The sequence below is a fragment of the Ambystoma mexicanum genome, chromosome 2q, assembly GCF_040938575.1.
Source record: "Ambystoma mexicanum isolate Mex_15411 chromosome 2q, UKY_AmexF1_1, whole genome shotgun sequence".
In the NCBI taxonomy this organism is placed as follows: Eukaryota; Metazoa; Chordata; class Amphibia; order Caudata; family Ambystomatidae; genus Ambystoma; species Ambystoma mexicanum.
The window spans coordinates 947,813,255-947,827,143 of record NC_090924.1 but is presented as its reverse complement, the minus strand read 5'-3'; the positions used below and the strand labels follow the sequence as shown (position 1 = coordinate 947,827,143).

At 41.3% G+C, this 13,889-nt stretch overlaps 1 protein-coding gene across 1 annotated transcript in view; it reads left to right on the top strand.

Moving 5' to 3' along the window:
- DNAH11 (dynein axonemal heavy chain 11) overlaps positions 1 to 13,889 on the top strand; it is a 4,227,155-nt gene that overhangs the window by 968,948 nt on the left and 3,244,318 nt on the right. Inside the window, exon 9 of the mRNA XM_069648254.1 lies at positions 9,632 to 9,748. Within this exon, the coding sequence (XP_069504355.1) occupies positions 9,632 to 9,748 (117 nt within the window). The remainder of the gene's footprint in view (positions 1 to 9,631; positions 9,749 to 13,889) is intronic.

Sequence of the window (13,889 nt, the reverse complement as noted above, 5' to 3'; positions counted from 1 at the left end):
CTTGGCCTTCAGCACATTTGTCCTGCATGGCTCCCATATATAGATACAAATATGCCGCTATCCTGGCAATCTTATTGTGTTCATCTTTGGCCTTAGGAGCCATATATAGTTCACTCAGGACCACAAGTAAGGGACCCTGATCTCTGCACATATCTGACCCAGTTGTAGTGACCTGTTGTGTGATCGCCTGCACCCATACGTTTTGGTCCTGTTCAGACCATTCACCTCTCACAAACAGTTTATGTAAGAGGTGCTCCCTAGCTATCTTCATATCTACCAAGGTCGTCATTCTGGTGGTTGATTTCCTTCCTGACTTACAGAAGTTTGTATTTTATTTTGCAAAACAGACCGTTTCCTTAGAGCGTTCCTTTGAGGAGTACTTTACAGCGTAACACAGCATGGTGATCTAACCGGATATGTGTATCCTGTCAGTTGGCACACTGTATTAAGCTGCACAAGTGGTAAACCTAATCCAGAATCTCCGGTTACGAGCCCCCACTTTGTAAGCGGATTCAATTCAACACAACAGCTAAGTCAAGGCCTAGTCTGGGATGCTGAGGGAAACCCTTATTGCTATATTTTTATGTCCAGTTCGTTTACTCTGGATGACAACCCTTATATAACACCCCTCTCTTAGAATCCCCCTGACCCCACTGAGCCAAGAAGTAGGTGTGTTTTGCAAATTAAAAGGTTTATTTGAAAATTAAACAATATATATCTATCACACTTTTATAGTAAATTAATATTTGATAGCACACTTTTGAAGATGATAGTGATCAACAGTGGATAATGTTACAGTGGTACACTCTTTTTGATGGCTTAGAAGTGATATAGAGAGGATAAAGTAGCTGAGAATGCTTTTATGGCTTCAAGGACAATGCAATGATGAATGAAAATGCAGTACAGAAAATAAACTTGATATGACTTCAACAAAAGACAATGTAATCACTTTTCTTTGACAATTCACCCCCCCCCCCTTTATGCAAGGTAAAGAGATGGAAGGAAAGCACACAGTTCTCATGAATGCAATCAAATATAAATCAGTTCCCCCCCAACAAGCTTAGAGGAAAACAGGTAGGAGTTTTAAACACAGGCAAGATACTTTGATGTGGTTGCAATTAAGTGAAAAATATGCTAAAAAGGCTTTTAATTCCCTATCAGGGGTTCAGGGTAGTTGATAGATACTTACATTAATTCAGGATCACTTTAGCAATGCTCTATGAATGATTGTCAGGTTGCACACGAATTTCAGCAAGGAAAGCAAGGACAAATATTTTTACACGTGGCTGAAATTAAGCAAAATGTCAAATCGTGGCAAATTTAGTCGCGTCGTCGAGTGCAATTACGGATGCACTATAAGGAGTAGGAAGTCGGTTCCTAGCACAAACGGTTCCGGAGATATGGCCGATTTAGTAAAGGTAGTTTTTCGGATTTGAAATTTTAAAGCTCAGAATGACAGATGACAGTTTTCAGTTTTAAAGATGACAGAATGACACGATTCTAGGAGGCAGTTCTAATAGGCTAAAATAGTTTGGATTAGATTATTTTAAACTAAGAGATTGGTTTTGGCACAGTGCTAGCTGGGTACTCACACTAGATTTTGGACAGGAATGCGACTTCGTCACCGATCGGGTCAGGATTGGCTGGACTTCTGCTAGCAGTTCTTCACAGAGATCTGGTCTCTAGTTCTCTCTGGTTCCGGATACAGCACTGCTTTTTGGATACTGCTACAGGTTCTTGCAAAAGTTCTTGGCAAAGAATTCAAACAGCTCGCCCGGCTGTTGAATAGTTTGGTTGGTTTTGAGGCCTGCTGAAGAGGATTCAGCTTGTGGATTCAGGCCTCTCTGCTACAAATTCTGGAGTTAATTTCTGGTCTCTGGAGATTGATGGATTTGAAGTCTGGATCTCTGGATGTGAAGTCTGAAGTCTACCTGGGTTTCAATGTTCCTTTTATGTGTTTTGAAAATGGGTGTGTGACTGGGCCTAGCTAAGCCTGCCCCTCTCACTTATCATTGGCCAAGCTTTCCTCTCTCCCTTGATTGGGGGAAAGAAATGTCAGAGTGGAGTGATGCTGTAGGTTTTATGGTCAGAGGAACCTCCCCTTGTCAAATTGCACACAGATCTATTTCTGACCCAAATACATATTTATCTATGTACCATTTTTCTAATATTATAGGTCCAGTTAACATATTTTCTGTAGCACCAAACCATCCGATCCCTGTCTTTGTACGATGTTGTGTCCACTTATGACAGAATTCTCCCCTTTTCATCCAGATAACGACCTCTAAACCTTTCCAGATTTTACACACATGTGCACCAGGGATATGGGTTTCAGATGATAAAGTGTCAGATTTTTAACATGCATACATTTGGAGTAACAACCTTTTTTTCCGCTACTATCCCCAAGAACATACCACAGGGTCCTAACACCTCTTAAAATGTGCACAGAAAAATCACAAGAATGATGATGTTATTAATATAATTTGTACAAGTCCGCACTGTGAATTATCCATCTTTTTTAAATCATGCTCTGGCCCCAAAGGGGTCTGGTTTTCCAAAGCACATGGTGGAATTTCTGGTTTATCCACTTCCCCCAAGCTCAGCTTGCTCTCACAGGCACTGCCCCTCCCAGTTTCTCCAAAGAGGAAGCCATTTTACGACCCCCCCCTAATATAACATTTGCCTGAGCCAGGGACAGTGCTTTGTTTAGTTTCCTGTAGTCCCCAGGTGCTCCTCCCCTAATCCAATCAGAGAGGTGTCATCTCCTTTTGGCAGGGGCAGCAGAATGCAGCCAGGCCTGGGAAGAGTTGTTGAGCCAGTTCAAATCCTGTCGGGGGTGGTTGTCAGGCAGAATTCAGCTAAATGTCACTTTAGTTCCCAGTTTTCTACATTCAAATCCAACTTACAATTTTTGCACATGCAGCTAGAATGCTGATTCTAAGTTCAAAACTATGACATTTAACATTTGCAACCTATGTTAAACTCAAAAGTAGGTCACTCATTTATTTTAAACATTTCGATTTTAGTGGCTTTAAACCCAAATTCACTTAAGCTGCTGACATCCCCAGCTATTTTTTATATATACATTAAATAATGACTTCCTTCAATTCATTTCAGAATATAGTTTTACATTGTATCAGCCTCTTAGCAAGTCTTTCCTTGGCCTGGTTTGGGTTCATTTGTTCAGTTCTACACAAAGGTCTGGTGGTTTTAAAACGCCGGCTTTCTGATAGTGGTGAGCGCCAGTATTGCACCCATTTTTGACATTAAGAAGATGAATTCCCCACAGTTCTGGGTTGCTTTTGGCAATCAGCATTGCCATTCCCAATGGTTTCAGGCTACTGTGTGTGTAGCCCAATGGTGGTGTTTAAGCAGTGCCCTCCTGTGCTCACAACATAGGCAAAAATGGGTGGCAGCCTATTCTTCATATTTTCCCTTTGCACTCTCTGGGGAGTTCTGGCCATCATGATGTTTTCAATGCCAGTAATGCACAGTTTTATGGTAGGGCTTGGATGCATGGGTAAAAATATCCCACAGAGTGCAGCAGCACCGCTATAAGTGCTGATATTTCAGCGATGAGACATATTTCGGCACAGTTTCCGCTAGGCATTATTAGCGTTACAGCCGGAGTGGGCCGTGCGTTCATGGCAGGTTGTGATGTGGCCCTAATACTGCCGCATTAACCGGTGTGAACACTATTTCCACTCAGCAGAATTAATGCCAGAATACCGCTGTATGCATGATGAGGCCCTTTGTCTTCTTCCAGACACCTTACTCTATAACATACATTCTAAAGTAAACAATTAACACAACAGAGTCCAAAACATATTCTTTGTGTCCTGTTAGCCTCTAGGCTAATCCTGCTTTAGAAATACAAAATTGCACAGTACTGACATACACTTAGTCAAGTCCTTTATAAAGGTCATATGTAGGTGTCCCTCATCTCCATAACTCAAAGGTTTCAGGATGGGACTTTCCTTATCTTTGTCCTGCGTGTCTTCCCCTCAGCCTTTTGGATTTTTGGGTGGCCTACCAAGAGACCTGTCCTTTCTGGTTTTTCCTATGGATCTGTGGTCTCTGGATTTTCTGTAGACTTCTTGTAGACTGTCGTCTTGGTGAACACCAGGGCATTTCCTTAGATATGGGGATTATCAGCTTCTATTGAGACCTCTCTCTGAGTTTCTGGTCAGGCGTGCTCCAGGGATGACCCAATTTATCTGGGCTCTTGGAGATGCATCTATGAGTTTTTCTGGAGCTCTGTCTCTAAATCTCTAAATCTTAAGGTCCATTTAATAGGTAATTGCCAGGCTTGTTTGTCAATCCTTGGGACTATTTGCTTTCTTTGAGACTCTCAGTGGCCTTGTTTGCAGTTTCAATATAGGTTTGTTCCTTCAGATCTTGTCAGACTGCTTCTTGCTTACCGGAATGGGTATTTCTTCCCCCTTATAGTGAGTCCTTTTTAGGCAAATGATATTTAGGGCATATCTGCTAAGGGTGACATCTCTCTTAATCTAGTCTGGGAGAGGGTTTGATTGAAGATTGTTCTGGAAATTCTATTCTGGATTTCTCAACAGATCTGTGTGACAGACCATGGGACTAAGGATTCAGGGGTCCCTCGGAGACTTATCTTGATGATTCCCTTTAGTTCTGTCCTTCAGATTCTTAGTTTCTCTGCTGTCTCTCAGAGATCTTGCTTATGGTTTCTCTGGAGGTCTGTTCCTTAGAACTTGTTAATTATCTGGTTTCTCTGGGGTCTCTCAGAGACCTTGCTCATGGTTTTACAGTAGGTCTGTTCCTTGGGCACTGGGCTTTTCTACTTTCTCCTGGCCTCTCAAAGACATTGATTGGGGTTTCACTGTATGTTTGTTCCTTCAGATCTTCACAGTTTGCTCTTTGCTCACTGTATTGGGCATTTCTCTCCCCCATGTTGGGGCTTTTTAGGAAGATGATATTTAAGGCCCACATGCCAGGGGTCCCCTCTCTCTTAATATAGTCTGGGAAAAGGTTGTAATGGAGGCTTTGACATATTTGCCCCACTCCAGGCTGCTAGGCTTTTAGCTCAAAAGTAAAAAGCCTTTGCTGAGTCACCTTTGTCCTCTTGTAAGGCTCAAAGGGTTTTCTACCTGCACCAGTGCAGGCATAGTGCATCCTTGATTTGGTATAGCAAGGGGGCTACCTTGTTCCAAGGTTCATTCTCTTTTCCAATCAAGGGAGGGTCATTCAAAATGTCTGTTTGTTGTCAGTTTCTCAACCTTTCTACTTCTTCCTGTTTCCTTTATGGCCCAAGGGTGAGGGTGTTCTTAGTGATTCTTGCACAGATTGGTTATCTCTTATCTCTAGAAGAGGGACTGTTATTGGCCCTGCTTGTTTCGGAAGCTATAATGCTGTACATGATGCATATGCCATCTTGCAATCTGCTTGAGCAATGATTGTGGTTCTGTGGCTTTCCACAGAAATAATGCACTCCAGGAAGGGTAGCACATCATGGCGTGTTCCTTGTGTGCTCTATACACATACCTTTTATCAGGTATTTGTGCCGTGGCTGCTGCTGAGAGTTTGCTGGTTGCCCATCTGAATGCTGAACAGCTTCCTGACTCTGTCAGCGGTACCAGTCTCACTGGTATAGAGATACTGTTTCTCAAAGGAGGTCTGGAGTCCAGTAAATCCTGCTCCAAAGACCCACTGGGAGTCACAGCGGATAGTGACCGGACCAACCTAGTCCACTGTGGCTCACCACCAGAGACGTCTTTATGGGAGGGCAAAAAGGGCACTTGCCCCGGGCACCCACCTTGGAGGGTGCCCCAAGAAGGAGCCTTATTAAAATAAAAGTTTCCCTAAGTCAACAAAATTAAGTATCACACTTCAGGATTTTCTATGGTGTGCTTCTAAGGCTAAACCTATTTTCTTTCTGTCTGTTAAGTAAAAAATGTTCTGATCTTTCCATCCTGTATTGCTATGTTCACTGTGGTATACATAGTTTGTGTGGCACAACACCTTTCTGTGGGGATAATATTGATCAAGTGCAATAGCCAAAGTTGAAATACATATTGATAGAAATGTGAGTGCCCCGATGGTTCAGAGGATAGCTCAGTGTGTTAAGCACTCATTGCAGAGATATGCGTTCATATGCAAGATTACAATACCAAATTCCAGCAAGGCCGACTCAGCGTTTTTGAAGGTATGAAGTTGTTAAGCCTGCATGTATGTACTTTGTTTTATAGCACTCCAGGTGTTACTATCACCAATATACCTGCACCAGATAGCGTTTGCTATAGAAACTAACATAGCGTCAGTATGATGAAGGTCTAGAAATTGGTTTGTTTAGATGGGGAGTAGTAAAACCTAGCAGGCAACTTCAATGATCACAATACAGTGTTAGTTATGTTTATGTATCCAAATTCCAGACTGTGGAACCAAAACATTCATGCTTGGATTCTGGCTTTGCCAGCAGACGATACAGTGATCCTGGACAAATCTTATATCACTGAGAGTACTGTACTGCCTTTTATGAAAAGGTTTGTTTCTCGCATACTGGTGGCATTGTTTGGCCAATTACCTGATCTTTCCTATCATATAGTCCATTTGAGTGGAAGGAGTTCTAGACAGAAGAGAGCAGACTAGATATTGCAGGCTTTGCTTTTTGTACAATTCAAAAGTTTTCCTGCACGATTTTAAATACCATTGTGCAAGCCTGTGTTTGGGGTGTATTTAAAGCTTTAAAATACAAAAGAGAAACCTATCTGAAATCTTTTAAAATCACATCCATTAGCATGCTGGTATTTGATGATGGAGAAAATGAAGCTAGAATCATTCCCATTTTGCATAATATGTTTCAATAATGTTTTGTTTTTTAAAGTGTTTATATTGGGTTATGTGATTTTCATATTTTCCAAGTCAGTTCTGTAAAATGGATAAAAACTAGAAAAGAAATTGGTAAAGAGCAGAAATTGCAGAGTGGGCATGAATCCAAATCGTCAGCCCCACAGAGTGATTTCATTCTCAGGGCATGATCTTTAAAAAAAGACTCACTCGTGGTTTCACTGGCTTCTATCGTGTTGCTTCCTTGCTTCCTCTATAATGATATTGAGCATTGATATATTACACACCACAGCCACCTGTTTCTTTGCTCTCGAATGGCAAGAGCCATTCTGCTTGAAAACCATGTCCCACTTCTAATCTCAGTCTGTCTGGATACAGACATCTTCCTGTTATCTTGAAATCGTCATCCACTCTCTATGCTATGGTATGTGTAGTTATATTGTTACTTCCCATTGATCGTCTGTATCCATGCTTGAGCACTTTTGCTGTCTCTGAGGCAGTCTGAGTTGTTTGAGTATTCTGGATTATGTATACCTTTGTCATAAAATCTGTGTCCTCCACTTATACTATGTCCAGTATACCTTCCACGTGGCTGCTATTGATGAAATGTTTGCTGTACCTATGCTTGAACACAAGTACCCTTGTTGTAGAATGCTAATGTTGCCCTTGAAATGCTACTTGTTTATCACTCTGATTACAAGAATTAAGAGGGTAAGGTATCTGAAACGGAGTTTACCATGCTTATTTTGATCTCTGAGTGGCAGCGCATTAAGCTATGGGTTGTTATCATGGCACGGGGTGCGGCACACTGGATATTCTATATTCCTTAATTCCTTTGGTTTGTTGGGGGGGCCAGAGGTGTCTTTGCCCCGAGCCCCCAAAGTGCTTAAGATGGCCCTGCTCACCCCACTCACAAAAAGGATGAGGAGTGGGACCAACTCATCCCAATGGGGAATAAATATCTTTTGGGATCTTGCTTGCAACATTTGTCTTTGGAAGGAACTTCATGAAGACTATTAAAGAAATTGAGAGTTGAATGCATAATGTTTTTTTGAATGATTGCATGTAGTTTCATAAACTCTACCAACGTTATAATCATCTGTAAAGGGGCATTTCAGAGATGTAGCCCACATTTACTACAACAACATAATTGCCATCGCTGACTACAAAATCTATTTACTGTGTAATCAGGTATGCAACATTTCCAATATTCAATTATTTTGTTCGTGAAGCTGTTTTGATCCACCACACTTGTTTAATTAACACACTTAGCTCTTTCTAAGTTTCCCAAACCTGATCTTCTCTTTCAATGACATAACCTTTCATTAATGCTCCGGTGACCAGTTGGGCACTCTTGCTCCTGTTACACTACGCATTTCTCAATAAGACCTCTTTGCAACAATAGAAGGGGTACGAATTACTTTGTTATTTTTGCCAGCTTCCATGGAGCTCCATTCAGTGCAAAGGGATTTACGGGCTGCATCTGCATGTTCTGCATTGTGTATTCACCTGAGCTGATCTGATCTGATCTGAATCGGGCCCTTAGTATCAATCTCCCTTCCTCTCCTATCTTTCCCTCCTTCTTCTTTCCTTCTTCCTTTCTTTTCCTTCTTCCCGTCCCTTCCTTTTTCCTTTCCTCCCCTTCCTCTTTTCCCTCTCCCCAATTCCCCTTTCCTTCCTTCCTCGCTCCTTCATTTTGTTCTTTCTTTCTTTGATACTGCGGGCTTGATTCTGAGATCCATGTCAAATAAGAAAAGTGTAATTCCATGATTTAATGCCAATGCCTCATTTGCTCCAAATTCTATATAATATGGGGCAAATAGAAAAAGTGTTGTTCCATAACAGACTGACCTTTTTTTTTTATTTTACTTGAATAACAGAATCAGGCTCTTAGTCCAAATGCCACTTTTCTTTCTTTCTTTCTTTCTTTCTTTCTTTCTTTCTTTCTTTCTTTCTTTCTTTCTTTCTTTCTTTCCCGTCTATGAGACAGGGGGTATGAATCTGAGCTCCACTTAAAATAAGAAATGTGTAATTCCAAGATTTAATGCCTATGCCTTATTTGCTCCAAATTCTATATAATATGGGGCAAATAGAAAAAGTGTTGTTCCATAACAGACTGACACGTGTTTTTATTTTACTTGAATAACAGAATCAGGTCCTTAGTCTAAATGCCACTTTTTCTTTCTTTCTTTCTTTCTTTCTTTCTTTCTTTCTTTCTTTCTTTCTTTCTTTCTTTCTTTCTTTCTTTCTTTCTTTCTTTCTTTCTTTCTTTCTTTCTTTCTTCCTCCCTTCCTCCCTTCCTCCCTTCCTCCCTTCCTTTCTCCCTCCCTCCCTTCCTTTCTTCCTCCCTTTCTTTCTTTCTTTCTTTCTTTCTTTCTTTCTTTCTTTCTTTCTTTCTTTCTTTCTGTCTTTCTTTCTTTCTTTCTTTCTTTCTTTCTTTCTTTCACTTTCTTTCTTTCTTTCCCCTCTTTGATACTGAGGGCATGATTCAGAGCTCCATGTAAAATAAGGGGATGTCCGTTTTCTGTTTTGCTCCATAGTATGTGCCTATACTTATTTAGAACAACATATGAAGCTTAAAATTGGGCACTGTAATTTACCACAGAAATATATAAGCCTTTTATTAAGACATCTTTTGGAATATTTTGGTAATTAGTCTTGATATGGCACGGATGTTTGAAAAAACGTTTTAAAACAATCTCCTTCAAAATGTGCATGATTTATTTTGTTTTTTTAGATGTATCTTGTTGGGCCAATTAATTATTTTCTATAACTACTCTTATACATGTACTTTTTGTCATCCACTTAACAGCAATTTGAAAAAGACTACGTTGAATTTAAAGAAAAGATGGTGGAATTGGACCGGCGTCTTGGATCAGTCCTGTGTGCAGCTTTTCAGGACTGTGCTAATATAGAAGCAGCATTTAAGGTATCGCTCATCTGACATCTCTAGTCTTGAAGTAGCATTATTACTGACTAAGAAACAAACTAAAACGAATATTTATGCTTTAATGCTTTAATGTCATGTGATGCCAAGTCCAAGGAAATATGTTTATTAAATTGAAATATATGTTATAGCATACTATAAAGAACGAGCAGCCAATGCATAATCGTGCTACTTTATAAAAACAATAGTCCTTTTAACCTGAAACAAAATCAATGACTTCCTTGACTATACACCATTGATTGTGCAAACAGAAAGTATGCACTGGGGCAGTTTTAGCACTAGTGCTATCATTGTGCAAATTTGGACTTGCAGCAACGCTACGCTTCTGAAATGAGACTCTGGTGCAAAGGTCTGTGTTGGTTACTCGCATATAGAAACAAGCCTGCTTTTCTCTTTCTTCATTGTATTAGTACCCATCGGATTGCTACTAATTTAAATCACATTTGCAATAAGAATGGTTGCATTATATTGGCTTCATGTAAGATTGGCCTATTGTACAGTAGCCAGTCAAACCATAAACTCTTTAGCTGATATCAGAAGGTTAAAAGGCTGCATCATGCATGTCCGACATGCACATGTACCTCAGTGCTACACGCCATTCAAAAAAGCACGTTCAGTTCACAAACACTGCTTATTGTACAATTACTAGACAAAGCGTTAGACATGTAGGTAACATCTGGTGGAGGAAACACAGACCCAGCTACTCCTGGAATCCTGCAATGTAGTCCTGTTTGCCTCCAGCGATTATGGGGTGCATATCTTCTTGATGACCTTCAGCAGCAATCGATGGGCGAATTAGCGGATTCATCACCATTTCATATCCACACGGTTGGATTTTAGGTAAGGCAGATATCTGCTGTAGCTGTGAGAACGCTCACGGATATCATAATGCAGAGTTCAACATACTGTCCTACATGAATAACAATGACAGATGCACAATCTACTTTTTAGCTTGGTCTACACTGCGCTACTGCATTTTTGTTTAAGCCATGGCCATGGGGCCATGCCCACCCGCCGAGTCCAGCTAACCCTTGCGGCCTCGGGCCGCCAGTGTTCGGGGTGAGCAGCACCAAGCAGTGTTTTTTTATTGTGTGTTGTATTTTACATGCACTGTTTTACAACACAAAGTTTTTTGTTGCGTTTTTAAAGTTAAGATTTGAATAATATTGATACAATTTGGGAGAAATTTGAGATTCATTCCAGATCGGTATAATTGTAGATACAATCTAACTACCTTCGATTTAATAGTAGTCTTATTTCCCCAAAATATGTTAGGGATTCCACCTCTGGTGGACAATTTGGGATTCCCTTATTACATATTGAGTAGCAAAAAATTCAGACATAATACTTCCAAATTAGAGGTCATGTGCCCCTTTAATTAAGTAATTAACGTGCCAGAAGAACATGCCTCTCAAAATTTGTCAGGATGATCTTCAGAATAACTGCATCACCGAGTAGGTTAATAATAATTCCTGTGCCTCTGCTTCCCATAAACATTAAATGGGCCTGTGAACAGAGCAACAGCAACCCTTACTCAAAACCGCCCTACTGCTAAGAGGCCTACCCACCAGCCATTTATATGCCATTTGTATGCCACAATATAGGCAACAAAACATAAGGAGTCCAAATAAGCCAAAGGAACAAATGGCAAACAATGAATACATAGCAGCCTACCCCCTGCTTCCACCCATGAGGCTCCACTGATACATCACATATATTTAACTTTTAAGTTAATAGCAGCAATGTTCAGAGATATAGCAGATGGAGTGCCTTCTCCTGTATTTGTGAGCCCCTTCTGCAATTCACTGTTATCTGTTAAAAAAGACACATGGGTATGCTAGAGGCAATAAACACAGAACACATGATTATATTGAAAGCCCTCAGCAGCTGAGCATTGAAAGAAACAGAGGGTGCAGCTTCCTAGAACTTTACTATAGTTTCATATCCTTTAATGCAAACAAACAACACATTTCATTGAAATTACTGTACTGCCAAAACATCTACCCTGGTTTTTTAAAGTTGCTGATATCTTCTTCAACCCCAATGACTGATATCCAGTTCCCTTCAACACCCCCTGCCCCCACCAAGCCCCACCAGCTCCTGTACAAACCTCCAATATTAGTTGATAGGCCTCTGCAAAAAGGGAGGGATTGTAGTAGTAAAACAATCACTGGGATATTTGCATACTGCAAAGACATCATGAAGCAAGACACAGTCAACAGATTCAAAGTTCAAACAAAAGTAGTTTTATTTACTTAATTGTCACGATGGTTGAAGGCCTAACTTGCCCTATGCTAAGGTGGGATTTCTCTACCTAAAGAAACTAAGCAAAGTCTGAGTCAGTGAGTTCAACTTATGCTTGCCCTCACAACTAAAGCTAAACAATGTGTAGGGATGTCGGCATCAAAATAAATAGTGTTCCAAATAAGGTTCTGTGTTTATTGCAGCTCTGGGCTTACTTTCCAGCTCTGCTTTCCCAAGTTCAAAACAGTTCCACCAGGTCTCGTGTTTCCCTTCCCTAAGAAGACAACAACAAAGTTCATAAGGTCTTACATTATATTATATTACACTGAATTCATATAGCGTACTGTGGACCCGCAGGCAGAAAGGCACGGAAAACAGAAAAAAGACGAACAAGGAACAGAGCAACCTATAAATCAGCTTAAATTCATCTAGCGAGCCATTAAACCAAAGAGAGAGCTGAGCAAAAGAGGAAAATGACCACTGTGGCAGTAACCCCATGTGAAAAGAAAGCTTTTAAGGTCTTTCTTAAACAGAACGAGAAGTTTGTGATTACGCAATTGTTCCGGTAGTTGGTCCCACAAACTGGGTGCTTTGAAATCGAAGGCCCCATTATCTGCCTTGGAGTTCCTTGGTCTCAGTTGCTCCAGAAAATGTTGACCTCCAGACCTTAGAGATCTAGTGTTTACTTTATCTTTAATATAGCACTGAAGACACAGAGGCATCATCTGCATTCTGCACTTGAAGGTTATCACCAGGGTTCTGAACATAATTCTTGATTCCACTGGAAGCCAATGAAGTGCTCGCCTGGCTTCTGATATGAGTTCCTGCCTTGAGAGTCCCACCACCACTCCAACAGCCCAATTCTGTACCACTTGAAGTCTCTGTAGTACCCGCTTACCAGCTCCCAAAAATGGACTACAACAATAGTACAATTTAGCCCCTACTATCGCCCTCACAATGGTTTCTGTGCATTTCTATGATATAAGTGGCCTCAGATGTGACAGTAGTTTGACATAGTAGATTGAGGAGGATACCATTGAAGTAACATGTGCTTTCATATAGAGAGACTGATCAAGGGTTACACCCAATATTTTAGTTTTTGGAGTGGACTTATGATGTTGTCTGCCAGCTTTAAAGAGTTATAGGAGTGATTTACAGGCCGATTCATGGAATGCATGTGCGCTGAGATTTTCGGCGCAAGCGTGCGAAAGCGTGCGAATCGCAGCGCAAGGGCGAAAATCACAGCGAAACCCATGTACAGTGATTCATGGTAGTCCGTGCACGTGTAAATCCCTGGATGTGCGCTACAATTCTGCGTGGTGCACGCTGGCGCCCACATCTCCAAACAGCGCGCGCTAAGCGCACAGCAAAAGCGCACATAGAGCAGCGCACACAACAAAAGTAGGCGGAACAGGGGGCGTAACACGCGGAATGGGGAACGCCGCATGAAAATGTGGGCGTCACGGGGGAAGTACAGGAGGCAAATGCGCGGAACGCAACATGCGCATCTACAACACGTATTCATGGAATCGAACGGGGCTAATGCGTGCGCCAAAAAAGTCCTGCTAATCCGGAAACACGTACACCAGCAGGAAGCAGGCTACGTGGACCAGCGCAGCATAAAAGTGCGCGCAAATAACAAACAAGCTCAGATGCCAAGATGAACATACCGTTCCTAGCAGCAGTGGTCGTGGGATACCGCAGGAGGAGGAGGAGGATATTTGTACACCCAGAACCAGCCTTTTTGGGATGCCTGATGACCATGTGTATGGGAGGTACAGGTTTCCACCTCACATAATACTCAACCTGGTGAGTGAGTGGGAGGATGACCTCACATCACCCATCTTGTGCTCCCAAGCACTCACCCCCCTGGAGAAGG